Source organism: Apteryx mantelli, chromosome 7, assembly GCF_036417845.1.
Source record: "Apteryx mantelli isolate bAptMan1 chromosome 7, bAptMan1.hap1, whole genome shotgun sequence".
NCBI classification, from domain to species: Eukaryota; Metazoa; Chordata; class Aves; order Apterygiformes; family Apterygidae; genus Apteryx; species Apteryx mantelli.
The window spans coordinates 35,659,408-35,681,658 of record NC_089984.1 but is presented as its reverse complement, the minus strand read 5'-3'; the positions used below and the strand labels follow the sequence as shown (position 1 = coordinate 35,681,658).

Below are 22,251 nucleotides of genomic sequence, written 5' to 3'. Positions count from 1 at the left end.
TGCAGTTTTCTCCAAACCTTGGTGGTTCAGTCTTGTTGATTTCTGACTAAAGCATATTTCAGCAGAATGGGACACGTCTGCCTTGGAGACAGTTGGAGCATTAGAAAAGGGCATTGTTTAGAAATTCCGTTGGTGCCTAGATCTTGGATTCAGAGGTCTGAGACTAATTTGTGACTCAGCTGAGTATCAAATAGCTAATGGTAAATAAGTCACAGAATCTTAGCCAACAGCAGAAACACATGACATTTTTAGATCTATGAACAAACTTTGGTACCAAAGTCAAGAATTTTTGAGCCTCAGAGGAACACCCGCCACCAGTGAGCTCCATTTAATATGTATTTTTTGTTGCTGATATGGTGGCAGATTGTTCTTCTTGCAAGACAGAAAGGGCATATGCTTATTCTGCAGCCTTCCTTCCATGAATAGTCCCACTGAAAGCAAACAAACTTGTTCTGTTTGGATGGTGTATGGAATCAGGAGAAGATGGAGTTAATCCTCACTGTTTATGATTCAAACGGAACTTTACTTCAGGTACTTTAAACATAAGTTTGATGCAGTAATTACATCCTGAGCATTTAAGACCAGCACCACAAAAGTTCTGAGGTACCAAACCTGAGTACTGCAGCTTCCATTGAGATCAGTGGAAGTTAGGCATTTCACTAGGAGTTAGATGCCAAAGGCTATGCAAAAAAGAAAACAAAAAGAAAATAAGAGAATTATACACTTGATGCATTATAATTGCTAATCTTTTGCTGTAGGCAGCTATCCAGGGACTTGAGACTTACATTTAAAGGTACTAATTGCTTGCTAAATGTAAGAAGAAACCCAACAAATTGGCCTAACTAGTTTGGGGGGAAAGTGTGTCTTAAGCTACAGATAGATTGTAGTCTTTTTAAAGTTTTTTTTGTTTTTTTTTAATATACTTGCAATATATTTTGAGAAAATCATGCTCTTTAAAAAATTTTGAGAAAAGAAGCCAAGAATAATTGAATTCTGTGAGAATTTTGCCACCGAATACAGTAGGTTCTGGACTTCCAACTTTATTTTTCTGCCTTTGGCTTGACTTACTCTTGGGTGAAGAATACATTTGCATAAGCAGTATTGTAAAAGAGCTTATGCTTTTAGCGACTGGCCTTTAATGATTATGTGCTGCAAATTGATTCTCCTTGCCTTTGTGTCTAGAAAAGGAAGAAAAATATGTCGTGACCTATTAGTGTGTTGTGTGAGTTTGAACTAAACCTGATCACTAATTTTGTCTTGATACATACATATCATAGATTTTTTTAGGAAGAGAAATAATGAAAGGCTGCATGCATTTGAAGGAAACACACTTGTAAGGAGAAACGTACAGTTATTAAAGTAACAGACACCATGAATGCTGTAGCTTTAAGGTGCTTTATAGGTCACTGCTACTAAAAATTATGGAAATCTGCAAACTACTGAAATCCATGCGAATCCTGTCTTTAATGAACCATGGTTCCAAGTCCTAAGTAACTTCTCTCCTCTGTAAAAATTTGATAGTTGATTAGGCAGGTAGTCAGAGTAGCATGTGTTGTACTGTGGAAGCCAAAGTCCTTGCTGTTGCAAAATTGCTTCTGCCAAGTAGAATAAATTACGGAAGAAAACACAGATTTTCTAGTAGCTTATTTATAAATATAATGCCCTTAAAGTAGCTACTGAGGCTTAGAAGATTTGCTTGAACTGTAATGTTACATGTTATTAAGTGAAAGCATATTCGTTTTTCTGCAGCTATTATCACCGCCTTGCATAATGAACTCTCTCAAAAAACTAAGGCAGGTACTGTAAACAACGTTGGCGATGCCTTTATTAAACAGTAGTGCATCCAGCTGGCCAGATGTTCTTGAGATCACTTTTGATCTGGTTGCCTGCCCTTGTAAGCTTTTATAGAGCATGATTCTGAACATCTGTACTTTAGAAAGCCATAGCCACCGCATTGCAGCAGCATCTGAATGATGTGGATGGCTCTAGTGTGGATTTTTTTTCAAAGAAGTTATTTGTTTAGAAGATGTGCCATGCATGATTAAATGACAAGCTGAGGTAAATCCAGATGAACATCCTAAGCTTTGCAAACTAATACTAAAATAACAATCAATTTGGGGCATATGCATGGGTGATGTGATAATTGGGCTTTGAAATTCACAATGACCCCAATAGGATGGCCATCAAGAGCATGACAGTTGGTGTTACCTCCTCCAGTCTGCAAATGAAGTTGATGAAGGACTTTTGCATTGAAGACAAATGCATGAAATGAAGAACAAAAAAATAAGAGATCTGCGATAAAGTGGAAAATACTGAGAAATCTTGTAGATATTTTAGATACTTTGTGATTTGATTCTTTCTTTTGGCTCCTTTAATGACATGCATGAATTTCTATTGATTGAATTTCTATCGATTCTTCATATACATTCATAGACTTCCTGTATCTAATAGACGTCTCATATTAATGTATTTACTACTGTTACATCCATTTGGGTGGAAGAGGAAAGAAAGAAGAGATGACTCTTGTGCTCTGAGAAAATGTGGAGAAAGACCACACAAGGCATATGCATGTGTGCAAACACACACACACAGATTAATTGTAGTACTTAATAGAAATTTACTTTAGATTTCTGTGAACAAAGGTGGTATAATGAAAAGCTCTGGTCAAATCCTTCAAGAGCAAACATGGTCGTATAAAGGATGTTCCAGATCTGTCTGAGAAATCCGTACAAGACGTAAGAGAGCTTAACTTGCTCAGTTGCTTGAGAGTAGAACAAGTGTCATATACCTATTTTGACAGAGAAGTGAATGCTATTAAATAAATGCATATATATAAAAGGAGGTCTCCTCTAATTTCTTTACACATCTGCTTCCAATAATGTGTGCAAGAGATGCTCATGTGATATTGCTGCTGAAGGTTAAAGGTTAAATCAGGGATAGCCATTATTCTTTTCCAGTTTCACCTGTGCTTTGATTAGCTCTCCCGTAGTGCGAATATACACCACATTGCAATTGCATCAGTAGAGAACTTGACCTCCAACATGTCTCTTGCCACCTGTTTAGTATATAAAGTCACAACAGTGGTACATAGGGTCAAGGATTCTTGACTGATAATGGAAATGTAATGTACGATGTAATAAAAGCCATGCCCAGTCACAAACTTTCAGTCAGGAGCTATTATAGGCCTCCTAAGATATGAGCCAATTATGGGAACTGAAAGTATGCCAGAGGAACAGTTTATATCAAAGCATATTCAGTGTAGGTTTGATGAGTCAAACAGCACAAATGTTTTTAAGTGTAGAGCAATTGTCTTTAGGGGAAGGTGCAAAACTCTGAGGGATTCCAGACCATCCGGGAAACGTTCTGTGACAGAGTAGGAAATAGTTAGCCATCTGCGATGGAAACAGCCTGTGTAATTCTAAACAAAAAATAGGTCAAAGGGAGGCAGGAAGGGTGAGAGTACATGTAGAAGTCCTCTTTTTCATGCTCTGTCTTCAGAGGCAAGTTGTAAAACTAAGCAAGACATAGGATTGGGGGCAAATAGAGGAGCCACAGAACTCCAGCTCTGCATGGATTAAGCTTCTCAGGACATGAACGATGTGTGTTCAGGCAGTGGCGAGCAGAATGGCATCTGGCTCAGGGAATGTGGAGCTTTGCCATAATCCGAAGGTAAAATTGATGCACACAGGAAGAATTTCAGAAAATAGAAAACTGGATTTGAGGAGGGTCATATGTGGTTTATGGCCACATTAATGGGGGGGGGAGGGTAATGAGGGACTCGAAGCAGGAGAAAGAGCGCTTTGAAGAAATAGGGAAGAGGTGCTATGACTTGTTTGTCCATCTGACAACACCCACTGAATCCCATGCAACTGTTCCTGTACTACAGGATTAAGAGCACACAAGAAAGTTAGCAGGATATGGTTATCTTCTTAGGGTAAAAGACTTTATTGAATAAATTCACTGAAGTGCTTAGCACAGGTGAATTTTCCTTTGCTGAACAAGTTCTTATCAGTGAAACTAAGAGATGAGGTTAAGAGTCAGACCAAGAGCTGAGAATTTCTGATTTTCTGAAGCTATTATGAAAGGACAGAGAGAGGAGCATCTCAGAGAGTGTGCCAGCTCAGAAGAAGACATAACTGCCTCTAAAGCTTTTTTTCCTACTAGAGAGAAAATTAGACAGACAAAACTCTTGAAGAACGTCTGCCAAAAGCAGAGGGTAACAGAGACACTCCTAACAGTATCTCAAGTACTTAACCTTGTTCCTGATGTTGTAATGAAAACAACTGAAAACAATTCTTTTCCATAGCAACTGCAACAACATGTTACATATGTCTCCACTCAAAGCAGCAGTAGTGTGAAAGAGCAGAATAAAAGGGGGAATAAGGGGGTTTCTCAACAACAGCCAGATTTTCCTCAGCTTAAGTCTTTTAACATTTCCATAAAACAAGCAGTTTTTTCTTTGACTGCATTATGGGAGAAACTGAAGGGCGGCTGGAGCAGCTGAGAAATTCCTGTGCTCCCTTTTGGGATATAGGATTTTGCTGCTACAAAGAGAAAACACGAGAAACTTGTAAAAGTCCAGCTGTGAAATGTTCTCAGATGTGCTCTGGAGAGGATTTGCAGCTCTGTCATTCCATGGCCACATCTGCTCTCTTTTTGATCTGAATCTTCCCTTTTTTGGTGGGACATGTTCAAAGGCCTTTATTCCCCTGACCCTCCCAGAGTGTGGTGGTTTTCCTTTTCCACAAATGGAGAGAGGGAAAACTTTATGTATAATCCATGAATAGTCTTCAGCATTTTTATAAGGATAGTTCTAATAACTTTCCTGGCTCTGAAATAAAAAGCAGAAAGACTCTGGGGGTTGTTGACGGATCCTTTCAGCAAATATACACTGAGAGACAAGTAAGCCCCAGTAGCCTTGCTGTGTTCACTCTAGGTATTTCCTGAACAAAATCTGTGAGCCAGGCTGTAAAGCTTTGTTTCCCTTCAGTGTGTTACTGAAGGTCCCTTAGTTCAAGCTGACAAGAGGCAAGGACTATTTACCAAGATTTACTTTACAATGTCATTAAAGTATCCCACTGCACTTGTGTCATCGGAGTCATCTGCTGGTGCAATTGCTTTGTGATGAGAGCTGGTTCTTTGCTGCCAATTAGGGAGCAAGAATTGTTCTTCTTTTCTCCAGTGGAAGCATGGTATCTCTGATTACCTTTTTTTAAAGTCCATAATAGCTAGATTCAAGTACCTATTTAGATATCTAGCTGCCAGTAAGACCTGGGAGCCTAAACCCCTGGATCTGGTGATTAGTCTCTTTCCATTACCTTGAATCATGTTCCTTAGGTGATAATCTTTAAATCGAAACAGCGTGCTTTGCCATTTTTGTTTACCTGTGTCTCCTGCATGCTAGATTTAGGAGTAATCACCCTGATAGGCTCAGTGACTTTTGACTGAATTAAAAGTTTTCAGATTTATTGAATTTTAAGGATCTCCACCTCTCAGTAATAAGTTACTTCGTCTCCTCTCCCAAAACATCCCCCAGACAAGTAGTGTCTGTTTAGTACCGATGATGTGTCGGAAAATCCACTAAATGTTTAAGAGCACTCACTCTGTAAAGGCCTGAGTGTTCTCATGAATTTCAGTTTGCAGGACGGTGTTATTAAACATCAGGACTTTGGGGAAGTGTGGGGAATCATGAAATTTCAACCAACATTTTAACTTTGGTCTTGCATCTAAATTGTGCTACAAATGTAGGGAACAGTTCTGAGCCCAGGATTTGTGGTCAGAGGGGCTGAACTCACTTCTGTATTTATAATGGAAATCCAGTCACTAAGACTGAATATCTGGAAAATGATAATGTGTGTGCTGTGTTCCTCTCAACAGTTTTGGCTGGGCTACTGCTGATATCTCTAGCTGTTTGTGAACTAACATTTTGATAAAATCACCAGCAAGAGTATCTGACCTATAGTTTGTATGGCTGCCTGCAGTGTATTTGGCAGGTGTTGTTTTGTTCATTATTGTTGTCAGTCTTTTACAGTGTATGCTTTAAAAAAATCTCCTTTCCCTCTCACAACACTCCTTCCCCTGCAAAAAAGCCTACCTGCCTCACAAGTTTGTGACATTTGCCGGAACACATGCATTTGTGTTGATATTTTTTCCTAAATACGATTAATTCTAAGATGTATTAAGATTTCTTCATTTAAAACCCATATTACCAATGTTAATGGCTTCAAGTGTCTCTGAGAAGTTACCCTGTTTGTTTTTCAGCCTACAAGAACATCATCAGAAAGTATTTATTCCAGACCAGGTTCCAGTATACCTGGCTCACCAGGCCATACTATCTATGTAAGTACTCCTTCGGATGAATAAAGTGATGATACCTTGGTTGTAGGCGTGAAATAGTCCATACTGAAATAAATCACTTTTATACTGATGCTAATGCCTTCCTTCTAGTGGTTAAATTGACAAAATTCTCATTACCTTGACAGATGTAGTTTTTATCACTGTGACATTTCAAGAGCAGGGCAGGCCACATTCTCTTTAGAAAGACTTGGTAGATTTCTCTTAAGTCACTTTTGGGGTTATAAAGAGGTACAGAAGACAGGTCATTTCACTTTGCATAGAATCTGAAGTTATGTGAGGAAATATTTGCACCTCAGTATGCAGTTCTTGAAAGGTCTGCTGTCTGCAATTGCAGAATTTGGGGAGGAGTGTCAGCCACATCGAAGGAATCTTGGCTGATAAAACACCTTCAGTTTCAAAGGCCAGATATTTTGTCTGTGGAAGGAAAGGTTTTTGGTGGTGGGGAGGGTTGGTTGGTTGGTTTGAAGAAATAGGATAGTAAGGATCCTTCTGTTATTAATATAACACTGCTGAAAATGGTGCTGAAAATGCAAAGCTATGATTATGCTAATTTATTTGTAGCTATTTGAGATTTAAAGGATAATATGATTCCTGCAGTAACTAAACCTCCTCTTTCAGTATTTTAGATGATCTCTTTGACTTCTTGGCCTTGTTATTAGTGCCTTTTGAGCCCATGCAATCTTGGAAATTAAAGATGGAAATACTTTAACATAAGGTTGGGCCAAATTTTTTAAAGGAGTATTGTTTTTTTTTTTTTCCATTTATCTGCATCTTCTTCAGGAATTTCAGTGTTATAAATGTCGGTGCCTTCTTTTTTCTTGGCAGAGAAGTCCTAATGGTCAAAAGGAATCATCTTTTTGGCTGCACTACTCAGTTCTAAGCAGGAAGAATATTAAATCAAATGTACTTGGGTGAATAACAGAACAGCTCAGATTTGGTGTCTTTTTATGCATATAACCTACACCTCCAAAAACTCACATCCCTTTAAAAGTCCTTTTCCTTGAAAGTCCATATACCCTGCATCCTCATGTAAATCACGCTCGCAGATAACCTGCACAAAATCCAAAGCAGAAGTGGAAGATAACAGCTAAGGAAGGAAATCACAGGAAAGCAAGTTAGTGAGAGAAAGAGAACCCATTATGAGGGGATCAAGGACAAAGGTATGTTGGGAAGAAGAGGCAGACTATAGGGCTAACTTTCTCCTCTACTGTATATCTGGTAGAAGAGTTGAAAAGGAATTTGAATATTTTCTTTCATTTTTAATAATCAAAGGCATTTCTGTAATGCAGGTAAGAATGTATAATGATTTTGTAGCAAATTTCTTTTAAACAAAGAGAAAGATTAACTATATAAAATATATGTAAAACCTCTTTTCAGCTCCTTCTGATGCAGCTCTCTTTGGAACTGATTTCCTACTTTGAGCTTCTAGTTTTGAATTAGTCAAGACTTTGCAGTTTTAGTGGAAAAACTAGTTAATGTTAGTCCTATGTAGTATCCTGTTAATAAGCAACATATGCTTTAGCCAGAAGACTGGGTATAGGTTGAGTGATGAGTGCAATATAATAATTTTATTTGGGAGTTTGACACCTGCTTCTGGCAATTAGTCCTGTTTGCCTTTTGTTTCCTTTTATTAAGTTGTATATCCTTTCGTGTGTGAAGTTATAGGTTGGCTTTCTGTCTGTAGACTTCTCCATGGAATCCTCTCATAATCTCTGTGATCTGCAAACTAAGATGATGTTATCACATATTTTGCAGATGGGCAAACAAAAGCAGAGAGGTGAAAAAACTTGCCTGAGGCCACAAAATGAGAGCTGAGATTTCTAGCTCAGTACTGGGGATTGTAAATTTTTATGTTGGATCTATATATGCAATGTTCTTTCTTTCCTAAACTCAGAAGACACTGTATGCTTTTGAAGAGAAGGCCTGCTGGTGAAGAACAAGAAACAGTTACTTTGCATGTAAACAAAAAGTGCCAAAAAGGGTTTTACATAACAACAGGGTGACAACAAATACACTAAAAACATAAATTGTATAAAATAGAAACTACCAGTACTTTTGTGTAAGTTAATTTATCTTCTGTCTTTGACCTTTAGGCAAAAGTAGACAATGAGATCCTTGATTACAAGGATTTAGCAGCCATTCCCAAAGTCAAGGCCATTTATGACATTGAACGTCCAGACCTAATTACTTATGAGCCATTCTACACTTCCGCCTACGAGGACAGACAGGAGAGACAGAGTCTTGGAGAGGTAACTAAATGACAAGCAAGCCATTCTGCTATAAGCTTTACTCAAAGCCTGCTTTGCTTCTATTCTCTTTTGAAACAGTTTCTAATTGACACTGCTGTTGCTGCTGCTGTTCAAAGTGCTTTTTGTCTATTTGATGGGGGTTTAAAGGGAAAAATTATGATGATGCCTTACATGGGAAACAGCAGAATTAAGCACACAACTCCATTTCTTACCTACCTTAACATCAGCCGCTAGCAGAGGAATGGGGGGGTGCAGGCCGTTGGTGTGTGTTCTCATAACTCACGTAAATATTCTGGTCTTTGGGTACAGCCCAGTCCAGAACATGAAGCAAAAGCCAGTCTAGTGTTGTGCTGTATAGTAGGCACGTTGCTTTAAAGCACTGATACTCACAACTGAACATGAGGAGTATCATGATGTTCTGTGGCAAGAAAAGGGTTAATAGCAGCCGGATGCACTCTCTCACAAATATCAGACAGAAATGTATTTCCAGAGTGCTTTGTCAGACATACTGGGTAAAATATGCAATAAGTCTGCATGAACTGCTTTTCTACTTGGAAAAGCTGGTTAGTTGCCGTATGGAAATAGTTGCCTCCCATTTTAAACTGCTGCCATCTTTTATCCTGCAACAATAGATACAATCATCTGATATATTTTCTTAAATTTGTATTTAAAGATATCTTTTAGGTTGTAGGGCTTCTCCAGTTTTCTCAAGGGAACTTCCATACTTGCAATGGACTGCTAATATGGTTCCAATGCAGACTGTGAAGCAGGTTTGGAAGTGCTGTCATGTCATTCCATCTGACAGTAAACATGGAAATGGACTTACTTCCTTGTAGTCTCTGTGACTTTACTGAGTAACTGAATTGAGTATGAAGATGAGCTGGGGAAGAAGAAAGTACAATAAATCATTCAGTCGCCAGTGGTCTGAAGATGCCCAGATTAGTGACTGATAATCTCCTCTCTTGGCCTGGTGTCCTGCCCGCCAAGAGATCAGTAGCTTGTGCTTGTGAATCAGGGTTACCTCAGTTTTTATATTTTGTTTTTCAGTGTTCTTTAGGATTAGTCTTTTAAATTATAACATGAGTTGGCAATTCAGGAGACTGTTCAGCTCAGGAAAAAGAGAAGAGATTAACAGGTCAATATGTTAAAGAATTTTCCCCCTCAAATTCAGGTCAGTAGTCAACCCAGCTGACATCTGATTTGAAACCATTGTGAGAAACATTGGTGATCTCTGACCAGCTCCAACAGACATAATTCTGTGGATGGTCACAGAGGAGGAACTAATCTCACTCAGAGAAAATTTGTTAATCCTAAAGGGGATGCTGCTTTCTGATAAAGCAGTATGTTGGAAGCTGCCTGCAATTATGCTTTTGGGGGGGATAAGCAAAAAAGCTTTGGAGTTTTCCTGCCCCATATTTTCACCAGCATTACGTTCAGTTAATCTTTTGTGACAGCACTATCTGGAACAAACGGGCTCTCACCTTCAGTTCAGGAGATCTGAGTTTTCTACCAAATGCTACCACTGATTTCTGTGTCCTTGGGCAAGTCACTTCACCTCTTTGTACCTGTTTCTCCTCCTGTTCCTTGCCCTAATGAGAAGACAAGCCCTTCTGGGGCAGACCCATCTCTTAGTTTGTGTTCGTACTGTGGTAAACCCAGTGACACCTTAATCTTGGTACGGCTTACATCAGTCACCATCCTCTTTAAAAAGCAAAGGAGATGACATATTTAGGCATGCCAGGGAATTGCAGACCTTGAGGAATAAGCCAAGTTTACAGCCTTTTGTGTGAATTCATGGTTTGCTGTTCTAGTCGCAGCCATTTATGCTGTAGAGCAGTGAATTGTGTAAGAATTGTTTGATTTACTATTTATAAATGTTATATAAACAGCAATAGTTTAGATTATAAACGGATCCATCCATCATTGTATTAAATATCTCTTTTTAAAGTTGTGGAGTCCAGTTTATGCAGACTTTGGTTTGGGGGCTAAAAACTGTGGTCCCTAACAAAGCCAGCTTCTGCTGACTTCAGCTAAAGTCGTGCTTTGTTTTGCTGAAGTAAGCAAAAGAATAATTTTGGCTAGGCTTTCACTGTAGATTTAATTCAGGTTTGGCACAAAGGCCCAAGAGTCTGGACTAGTATAGCCCAAATACAGGGAGACATGCTCCAAAATCAGTCCCAGTTAGTGTATCCTGTCTGAAGCTGTCTTGCTCAAGACTTCAGGATCATGTCACATTGTTCTTCGTTCCATGGTAGGCTAAATCACTTTCTGTGATCCTTTCTCAGCAAGTACTGGAAAACTGTTTGACCTTCTGGAACCCAGAGAGCTTTGTGATAAGGTTTTGGAAGACTAAAACTATTTGAGTGATTTAGCCTGCATTCTCTTTGCAAAACGTGTGCATGTGGTGGCATTAAATAAAAAGAGAACCTGAGCTCTAACTTGTACTCCAGAAATGTCCTTCACCTTGACTAAAAACATCACTAAATTCAGGTAATTCCTGGGTGTATGAGGGAAATGTGCAAGAGCTGCCAAAGTTAACCCAGTGGAGAGGACATACCCAGATTGCAGGGACACTTTAGCCACTGAAAGTGAGAAAGGACAGCAATAGACATTTTTCTTTATTGCAATGAAAAAAAAATGCTTTGAGGAGTTTCTCACTGACAGTCTCTCTTGATCAATTAAATCACGATGTTGTTTTTCTGAAAGTCTGTGATGAAAAATGTTTTCATACAGCACCATCTAGCGGGAGCTGACATGCTAGATACTGTGAAGATGCTTCAGCAGTTATGGGGGGAAGTGAAAGGAAGCTCATGAGGAGTCCTCTGGTACGCTATGGTTGTTTTAGAAGATCTGCTTTCTTGAGATCACTAAATAAACTTTCTCCTACTGAGACAGACACTTAATGTACTGATAAACTTTCCAAAAACTGTCATTTAGGTCACAGAATGATAGGTCCCATTACTTCTGCCCTGCTAGCAGCCTGACCAGCACAGAAATCGAATCTTTTTTTCAGCTCTGACTTTTCCTGCATAAATATTTAGAGAAGCAGTATTTTACCTGCATCTTGTATTCTGTCAGTTGAAAGCACTGAACGTCTGTAACAGCCTCCTGAAAACAAGCTGTTGTAAAGTATTTCTTCTGACATGACAGATGCTTCAAAACAGAGCAAACTCCTTACCTCATACTACAACAAAAAGAATATTAAAATGAGATCAGTGGAAAATGCTGGAACTTCTATTATAAAATGACATCTGTAAATGTGGCTAAAATAGTGTTTGCCAAAATTTCCCAGACCATGAAAGGATCTATATGACTTCAAGTATCTGAGCAGTCCCTTAGGTCTTAAAAGTAATAGAACATTGAGCCTGTTGCAGTGAGTTTTACCATAAATTTGGTCAGAGCAGGATTTCCACACAGATTTTGTTTTGTTTTAATCCAGAGTCATCACTTTGTATTTTCGCTGGCTTGCTGTTCTGGAAGTGAGCTTATCCTTCCCACTTTACTTGTACAGTGTATTTCAAACTGACTAGTGTGAAAACTTCTTTGATAGAACAAATTTTAAAAGACCTCACAAACAGCAAAGAACCAAACTTTCCCTGGCAGACTCAGAATTTGAGATAAGGTAGTTCACCTGTGCACGATAAAACAGTAAGTTGGCTGTAGCATATGGTTGCCTTTCCCAAAAAGCACGGACATGATATCAGACAGCGGTGAAGTAGAATTATATGAAAGGTTGGTCATGGAATCAAGTCACTGTCTGGGATATCTTCTCAGTCTTAGAGTCCTGTGACTACTATTTACAATAGTTAATTACTTTAGCATAGCATCTAGGCAACCACAGCAGATTATGGAAATCGGTTTACTTATGGTAAATATGTAAATTACTTGTAGAAAAACTTGGGAAAGCACACCACAAACTGTGCTTTGTTCATTTATATTGCAAGTGTTAGGTTTTCATTCATTGTTTTTGTAGAAAATGATGCTACAGAGCACTGTAATGTGATATATTTCATGAGGATAGTGAAGTTTTCATGGCTGCTGCTATTCAATCTATAATAAAATGGTGTTTTTCTGTATAGAACTTGTGCAGTTATAAGGATTAGGAAAACAAGAATGTAGAAGAAGGCTTTGATAGAGAAGTTTTTAAAAGCTTTATTGCTCAAAAGGAGATGTTCTGTACCCAAACTAAAAATGTCACTCCTTTATTTGGATATTGTGCATTCCCAATGTCACCAGCCCCTTTTATGGTCTCTCACCACTAAGTGTATAGGTGGACATTTATTACCGGAAATTCTGCATGCATTTTACACTACTGTTGTACTTCATTGTAACAGATAGAGCAGAATCAGCAGTTTTGCTTCTGAGACATTATCTTAACAGTTATATGGTACTGTAATAATTGTGGCCTTATTTAAAAGCATCAGTTCTTGCTGGGTTTACTATGGCAATGGAATAATATTGAAGTTTAGTGCATAAATGAAATACTTTAAATTCTGATCTTCCAGCTTCAAAATGTCTTGTAATTAAAAGTACATAACTGGGAATCATACATAGCCTTTATTCTTGTTTGTACTGCCAACTAATGCATGATCTTATGCTTCATTTTTAAAAAGTATTTCATGCCTCAGTTTCCCTAGCTCTGTAGTAGAAGCTATTCATAAGTACTATGCCCATTTGCTTTTGCATAGTTCCTCCAATTTAGACGCTTGTAATTCCTGTCTGTTCTCCTTGCATAACTATGGAAGAGCCCATAGCTAATTTAAAGAGAGATCATATCAAAGAAATGTTGATGACAACTGCTTACTGCTTTGTAAGGATAGTATATGAAATGTAAGGCCTTGGGGAGAGGCAGACTTTTGCCAGAGTATGTGTGTTGGAGGAGAAATATGCTTCATCCTGAAAGTTTTTCTGTATTCCTGATGCCATGCAAAGCCCTGAGTTAAGATTATTTACTTTTGATTTCCACTTTAAAGATTTCTTCATAACAGGCACAGTTATTAAACTAATAACTCTTTCAGATTTTGATCTTTACAGCTATGTTTTAATTACCATAATGATTAGGTGGCTCAGAGATGTTGTTGCATAATATTTGACTGAATTAATCTCACTTACTGTTATATTTCTCCCAGAAACTTAAGTTGCTTCAATGACTTAAGGAACAGTTCCTGAGCAATGTAGAAAAATTAGTTTTCAGTGTTATAATGGCCTCAGTTATGTCTACACTGCCATTTTATACTGCCATGTATCTGTGTACCTGCAGCAATGTTTAGATTGCCGTTTTCTGGCCCAGCACATGCAAGGATGTTTCTGTAACCTTATTTTTTATGTCTTTGCAGTCTCCAAGGACGTTATCTCCTACCCCTTCTGCAGAAGTAAGTTTGGTGGAACCTTTGGGGACAGTATGTTACTATGATTAGTTATTTATTTCAGGAATAAAATGCAGGTGTTGATTTTGTTACCAATCTGATCCACCTCTGCTGCATAGGCATGTTTTCTGATAATTAAAACTTAAGGAAAATTAAATCTAAAAAGAAAGCACTAAGTTCTCCTTGACAGATTATACGATAAATGAAACTGCTACTCTAACTGATTTGTTTTCTACAAAGCAGAGTCTTTTGTCCAGCAGAGGTCACTTCTTGCGTGTTCATCTTTCTTGTGGCGCAGACAGGGACTCAGATCTCAGGATCCAGTTGAACTACATGACCTAAAATGCTGCTCAAAGCATTTAAATAATATGCCATGGTTGCTACTGAAACATTGGCAATTTTGTCTTGAAGAAAACATAACTATGGCCTTGTTTTGTTTTTTTTTTCCCTAGGGGCTTTTATGAACATCGCAGTAACATTAAATATTTGTAAAGTCATTTGTCAAAATTGTGTAGGTGCCATTGCATAAGCATTACTGTTTTGGGAGTGGGGGCTGTTGCTTGTTTGTTAACTAAAAGTCGCTCTGATTGCTACATGTTAAAAAGTTGCTATAAAATTTGTCCTGTGTTTTCATGCATTCAAATCACTCCTTTCCCATTTGTTCTGCTTGGTTTGCTTTGTTTTGTTTTTTACAAGAAACCGAGTAAACTGTGTTTCACTCTACAAGCAGGTGTGTTGTTTTCAGATGCAAGGGGAATCTAATTTGGATACTAAAACCCTTTGCTGTGGCTAGTTGAGAAACACGGTAAATTAAGCTACAGAGAACTCTGTGCTGCAGCTATTGAATTTTTACTGGCCTCCAAGTTAGCTAGTTGAAGGCTAGTTCATTCATCTGTACAGTAAGCTACAGGACAGATGTACTATGAGCACAGCGTCCCTTAAGGAATCACAAGCATGGGGAAATCTAGGATAACATGGAATTTAATAGAAGTTACCCTGAAGGACAGGTGCAATTTGAACCTTCCCAGACAGAACCCTGATAATGACTTTAAAAATGGATTGGAATCTTTGGTACAGATCATTTGGAAAAAAAAAAAGAAAACAGTAATACTGAAGTAGGTTGAAAGCTTCAGGAATGTTTTTATTTCAATAGCTTCTCCTGATGTCTTCAGTTCCATGAAAGTTAAGTGCTGCTAAAAACTGCATAAGGTGCATTTACATGTATTAGTGAATTCTTTTGAAATGCTTCTATCCTGCAGGGTTATCAGGATGTTCGGGATCGCATGATTCACAGATCTACTAGTCAGGGCTCTATTAATTCTCCAGTGTACAGTCGCCACAGCTACACACCCACCATGTCACGTTCCCCTCAGCATTTCCACAGACCTGGTAAGGGCCAACTGCATTAGAAGTATACATAAAAGTATTGTTTCTTTATCATGTCACTGAATGGCATAGAGAAGCAGTTGTTTCTCTTAGTAGTGAAAATTTAGAATTGAAAAATTGTTGCATATTTTAATGTCCTTTTTTCTACCTGTTTTTTTTTTCTTTTTATTCAGGCAGTCTTTTGCACTAGATTAATGAGTGTGCCTTATATCATAAATAGTGATCTTCTGGGTTTGTTTTTAATTAATTTTTTAAACATTTGCATGTTTTTGAAAGTAAGCAACAGTTTGTAGTGGTGAATCATGAGCTTCATTCTGGCATTTGGGGAAAGTATCACATCTTGAGGGAAAAAAAAAATTGTAACTTGACTATACAGAAGTAACTAATGTAGGATTCCTCCCTCCTTAAAAATCCTTTTGATGGGCCATCTTTTCAGGAAATGCTGCATACCTAGCTTTTAAAGCTTGGTGCAGCCATGGAATCTCAGGTTAAGCACCCAAAAACCCAGATAGTCCAAATTGCTGGTCATTTTTAAAAACATGGACTTGTGGTTGCCAAGATAATTTTACTTTTTTTTTTTTTTTTTAACTAGAACCATAGGCAATAGCTAAGTAAGTTTTAAAAAACACAAACTTCAGTTACTCACGTAGCAGTAATAAAGTTGCATGTACAATATAGAAAACATACAGGGCGTTCAGATTCCCAGTGCATTCAGAATTACTGGTTGTATATATGAAAGCAATACATGAACTTGGACTGTTCATCCAAATACAAATTGCATTAAAAATGTATCTCTCAACACTGTTCATTGAATACTGTTCAAGACTGATCTTATTCTTGATATTAATGAACTAAATGTTTGTGATCTGTTTTTAAATTAAGTAATACAATCATGCAGTTCCGTCTTCCTTGGTGATTACAGATGCATGGTTGGGATGCCAAAAACCCATACACAATCAGAGCTGCATTTTTAAAATTAAAGATTTATTGTAGAGCCACCACTGTGGAACTTGAATGCTGTAGCCATTTCCTAGTGGGGGTGGGCTGAAAGCGGCTAATTGTGCCTGTCAGTGAATGCTTTATTTAAAGGACCCAAGTGAGGTGGGACAGAAGCAAATTGTGTCTGATATTTAGTGCTGACAACATGGTTGTGTTTTGAGTTGACACTACAGCTAAAACCAAAGGAGACTGACAAAGTGTGAAAAAGCTGCAAACTTCTGTCTCTTGACTCTGGCAATTCTGTGGGGATTTTTCCATTTATATCAGTTGTATCAAGGATATGAACAAATCCAGGCCTTGGTCCAGACTTCAGTGTGATTATGACTTTTACTGTCTCTGTTCAGTCAAGGACCTTCCTCACAAGCAGTCTCAGTTTATATAATTCTTGTAATGGACAGATGGATCCAAGCCCCAGAGTTTGGATCCAGATCTGAAATCTTCCAGAGTTTGCAGCCTGTGGGAAATTCTGGGAATATTTTTGTTCAAGCTTATCACTGTTCAGATAATCTCATCTTTGGCTCACCTGTTTCTGTTTCTCATATAAAACAGAAGTAATTCTGTAGAATTCATTATTTTGATCTTTGCCACCCTGCCTTGGGGTAGTTGTTAATGTTACTCTGTAATTTTTCAATGGTGTTATTCATGTTGAATAATAAGACATATATATTTACCATTTTTCTCCTAATGACACTTCTTATCACCATGTTATTTGCAAGAGCAATTTCTCTCTGAATAAACCTAGTGACCCCAGATAACTTCTCTTTGGCTCCCACCTAGCCCTTGAGAGAGAAGTGAACCACTATGTTGATGCTGTCAGCATAAAGTTCTTTAAACAATTTGAGTGTTACAAGTTTTGAAAGAGTTTGCAGCTTTTTCCTCCCATGGTGCCCTAGTTGATGTTGGCAGCATTTTTGGAATGTCTTAAAACAATAGAAGGCAGCTTGCGTGCCTTTTGACTGACGTTTTTTGGTCGGGCTCTTTTCAGAACAGCTGCATTCTGAACTAATTGAGCATCAATGTTTGTGGTGTTTGCATGATGGTGGCAGGCTACTTTTTAATAACAAGGCATAGGTCAGAAGCTCATTAAGCCAATGAATGTTATGCTAAAGTAGCAAAGGATTAAAAATTCAAGCCTCTCTTCAAATACTTCCTGTAACTGTCTTAACATTTATGAACCCTTTGGTACGTCTTTTAACCTTTTCTTCCTACTTTTCAGAATCCTAATTGTTCAATACTTTTTTTTTTCTTCCTTTGAAGCCTCCTTCCCTGCCTTTCTCTTATTGTTTTTCTTTGTTTTCATTTTGTCCTGCCCCCCGATTCCCTGCTGCTGCAGAGCTGCTCTCTACTGGTGTGCAGCGGTTGTCATACCTGCGCACTAGCAGTATCAGCTCCACCCACCATGACTCCCGCCCCAACTCCCCCTTCCGACACCACTTCATCCCCCATGTCAAAGGTAAGGAGCCAGGCCTCTCCAGGGAGTAGCGTTCAGAGTGGAGATCTATTAGCATTCTGTCAAAGCTAATAAGGTGCATCTCCATAAGGTCGTCATTGGCTGTGTAGCTGAGCATGCCTCGAAATGTGCCGTTACACTTACAGCTATATTAGAGTAGACATAATGTCCTTTCTCGGAGGAAATATGTCATTTCTAAGGGCCCTAGTTGAAGAGTCATTAAACGATTACCTATTAGAAATATACAGGAAAGCATTTTCATTTATTATTTAGAACCCATATGTACTTAATTTAGTTTCTTTCTAAAGCAGTACATGACAATCCATACAACAACTAGCATATCAGATTTAATTAAAATTTCCACATTCTTAAAGCGTGAAGTTAAAAAGTAACTACAAATATTGCCCAGATGGAATCAAGGTGATCAAAAACACACACACAAAAAATTCGTATTGAATAAAGATCAATGGCAACAAGAAAATTCATCATTATTAATTGTATTGGCAATAATTAGTGCCCCACAATATGCAATCGGTAGACCTCTCCTCAACTAGTGAGAATCAGCAAACTCTGCTGAAGGCAGTAGAGTTGCACAGATTTATACTAGCTGAGGATCTCATCCTTTCTGGTTTTTTTAATCTTTTATTTTTCATGGTTTGATTTTTGGTGGGAGGTTTATTGTTCTCATGCTGTATCCCTTCAAAGAGCTCATTCAGCTCATTAAGCTTTTAGTTCTGGTTCATGCTTTCTATGAAGGTGATTTTGCCTTTGCTTCTGTTGGAGCACTATCTGGCTTTGTCCTCTCTTCTGTTGGGAGAGAAGGTCGTAGCTTATATTACCTACAAGAGCTCAAAAAGAAGCAATTGAGTAAGTTGAGCATAGTTTCTATTCTGGCACCACTGATTAGTGCAGACAGCACTGGACAGCATTAAAAACAGTTGCAAAGAGGTTGTTGTCATGGACTTTCAAGAAATGCTAATAGATTTCAATATTTTATCTCTTCAAACACTCAGATCACCATTACTGATTTTAGTCTTGTATTTTACTTGATTATTTTCATTAATATGCACTTTTAACTTTATTATTATGTCGCTATAAAAAAATCTCACTTCGAACTTAAAAGATTGGGACCCTTAAAAATAGATACAGTGCTCATTTCAGCATGCAGTTAATCCATAAACTTTGCAATTTTAATGTTTCTTTGCTGTAAATTTAAATTAATGCTCACATTCTTTCAAGTGGCATTTTCATCCTTTTTCTGTTGAGAAAATAGCTTCTTCAACAGATGTGTCAGAAGAACTCTTTGAAATCCATGCATATTGTTTTCAGATTTCAGAAGAGCACCTGTTGTGAAGATTAGGTTTGTGGCTCAGTTATCAGTACAAATGGCCAAATAGGATTACAAGCACTGTACTGAAAGGGGCAGGTATGTTTGTTTTCAGGTGGATGCACATAAAACATTATAAGAATCCACCACTTTCTGAAAATTTTACATAAAGGGCTTAGGCCTGGACAGGATTCTTTGATCTAGTTTCAGCTGTTGTATCTTAACAAACTTCCCCAAAGCTCAATTTCATGTTTCTGTGATAGTGTTCACCATCTGAGGACATGGTACACAGGGGTGGGGCAGGTGGCAGGTATTCACATCTTGTTATTTACATGCCTGAATTGGGAGAGTGGTCTCCTAATAGTAGGTTGAGAAGAAGCAGCACCTCCTTTAGGTGACCTGGAGCACCTAAGTTTGATACCTAAATTTATGTGGTGGGAATATACCCATGGTCTTCATTCCAATCTGTTTTTTCTCTCTGAGGGGGAAAGAGACTACTCAACAAAACAAAAATACGCTGTTGTGTTTCAGTCTAGCTTCACTCAACATCACTGCAAGCTGAGTTCCCCCAAGGCATTGAGCCAAACTCAGACATTTATAAAACATACACAGAGAAAGTGACATTTTGGGTATTTTTATTAGTGATCTGGAAGAAAATATTGCAGAGTTTCCTGATGACGTAAAGACTGTGAGAATAGTAGTCAACAAAGAGCATCGCTTTTCTCAGTGAACAGTGTGCAGGAAAATAACAGCCATTTTCATTGTAATCAAATGTAAGTCGTGCTTCTAAGGGATATTGTCTGTCTGTACATGCTGGGGGAGAACAGTAGCTCTGAAAACGACATGATTGTTCTGGTGGGTGGTAGTCAGGACGGCGGAAAGAGATACTCCAGCTAAAAGAGCTGTTGTAGTTTTTGGATGGATAAATAATAGAATGGCAGGTACAAGTAGATGTGTTAGATACTTGAATCAGGCTTACAGCAGAATGCTAGTTCCACAGTCCCAACAGGATGGGTGACATAAGAAAAACTGCTGAAGCTTCAGAGAAGAACCATCAAATAATTCCAAACCTTGTAGTGAAAAGGTTATGGCTGTTAATTTATTAACACTATCAAATGGAAAGATTCAGTGGTGATTTGTTCAGTGTCTATGTACCTGTGTAAAAGAAATGTGTGGTAGCAGAAGGCTCTCTGCTGTAGCAGGCAGATATAATAAGGTCCTATAATTGAACATTATAATTAGGCAAAATCATCATCATTGCTCTAACTTATTGTTTAAGATGGAGATAGGTAGCTTTCAAAACAGCTTAGGAAAGGTTTTATTTCTTCACATCACTTAAAAATGTTTAATCAAGCAGGAACCTTTTCTTAAGAATACGCATGTTTAACCTACTCTCAGTAGATACTAGTCCTTTTGCCTGAACTTTAGGATTATAGTGGTTCCTACTGTCTTAAAACCTATAATACCACACAAAAGGCAGAATGTTGGATGGAAGGGTTTGTAGCTGAACTAGTGCATTTCAGACAGTTATATAAATTGTTTCACTGGTGCAAAGGCAGTATAGCTAGAATAAATTATCCAACATGCAAGCATTGTGTGATATAGATGACAAATGTAAAGCGATCTGTGCATGCAGGTTATTGTCTTAGGTCAAAATGGCCTGAAGTCCTGTGTAATTTGTCCAGCATGTAAACGATCAGCTAAATGCTCACAAAACCCAAACATAAGACAAAGATTCATAATGTTCCCGAAGCTCTGGCTTGTCCTATAAAAAGATTATGATGGAAGATAGTTCTTAATCAAATGTAGGCTGAAAGCACACATAGTGTGTGTACACGTTTATGCACCACCAGTGCACATGAAGTTAAAGAAAGACAAGATTATAGGGAGAGGTAATATTTTTGTTAAATAAACCCTACTATTGTTACAACATGTAAATATATATGTTTTTATAGGAAGAGATAGTATAGTTTGCCCAGTGTATGATTTCGGGGTTTTGTTTGGTGTTTTTTGACATTCAAGTAGTGTTGGGTGAAGTTCGGTTGCACTGTATCATATGTACCTTTCACTATTCCATGTTTATGAGTAGATACTCTGTTATCCATTGATAGGGTTGATCTGAGTGTCCCACATGGCTCTTTATTTGTCTTCCCTGTATACTACATATGTCCAAGTACCTCCTTTTTACATCTGTGCAGCAGAGAAGAAAGATTGATCTGGCTGCATCTAATGACTCCTTGATGCCTTCAAGGCATCAGGGGATGCCTTCAGTATTCTAGGTGTCCTTTTCCAAAGTTTAAAGAACTGCCTTTACCCTTGGAAGTGGCATTTCTATGCCTACCAGGGAATTAGACCCTTGTGAATACCTCTAAAATGAGGTCTGTAGCCCTGTCTGGGGTTAATTAGATGCGATACATTTGTGCTGATTCAAAGAAGAGGCATCATGTGATCTCCTTTGTACTTGGTCATCCTCTTTCAAAGCCACTTGTGCCTTTAGCAGGGAGGTGAACTGCATGTAAGTTTGTAAGGTAAGGATTTCAGAAAGCTTTATTTTTTATTTCTTTAGGAGTCACAGAATGTGGATCATGCCATAACTGCTTTGGTAGAGGCACATGATTTCCAAACAGCATAATGATAATGAAAGTAGTATATGACATGTTATGCCAGTGTATATTATATTTCATCAAGCCAGAAAAGTTGACATTTAGACCAGTTTCAGTGTGTTTACATATATCTCAGTTAAATCAGCGTAATGCTCAAGCCTTGTAGAGAAGGCCAAACTTAGAGAAGACCTCTGAGGAGTAAACGGGCTAAATATTGCTAAGAAAGTTGTAATAAAAGGTCATTGATGTGACATATGTGTTGAAAGGATTAGAAGAGGATGCAATATCCATCAGCTTAGACTCAGACTTATTTGGGCTCCCCATTGAATTTGGGCTTGTCTCTATAACGTACTGTCTCTGCTATGAAAGAGTGAAAACAAGTCCATGAATGAAAGAAACCCTGACCCTAATGAACTCAGAGACAAAACACTCATTTAGAGCCAGGATTTCATGGCACGTGCCTAAAATTTTTCAGAGGCATTCATAAATATTGCAAAGCCCCCGTAAGATTCCT

General features: G+C 38.1%; 1 protein-coding gene across 1 annotated transcript in view; it reads left to right on the top strand.

Annotated features, from left to right (window-relative positions):
• Nucleotides 1-22,251, top strand: part of ABLIM1 (actin binding LIM protein 1) — a 147,525-nt gene that overhangs the window by 102,398 nt on the left and 22,876 nt on the right. Inside the window, exons 9-12 of the mRNA XM_067300285.1 lie at nucleotides 6,262-6,339; nucleotides 8,451-8,606; nucleotides 13,943-13,978; nucleotides 15,232-15,361. Coding sequence (XP_067156386.1) covers nucleotides 6,262-6,339; nucleotides 8,451-8,606; nucleotides 13,943-13,978; nucleotides 15,232-15,361 — 400 coding nt within the window. The remainder of the gene's footprint in view (nucleotides 1-6,261; nucleotides 6,340-8,450; nucleotides 8,607-13,942; nucleotides 13,979-15,231; nucleotides 15,362-22,251) is intronic.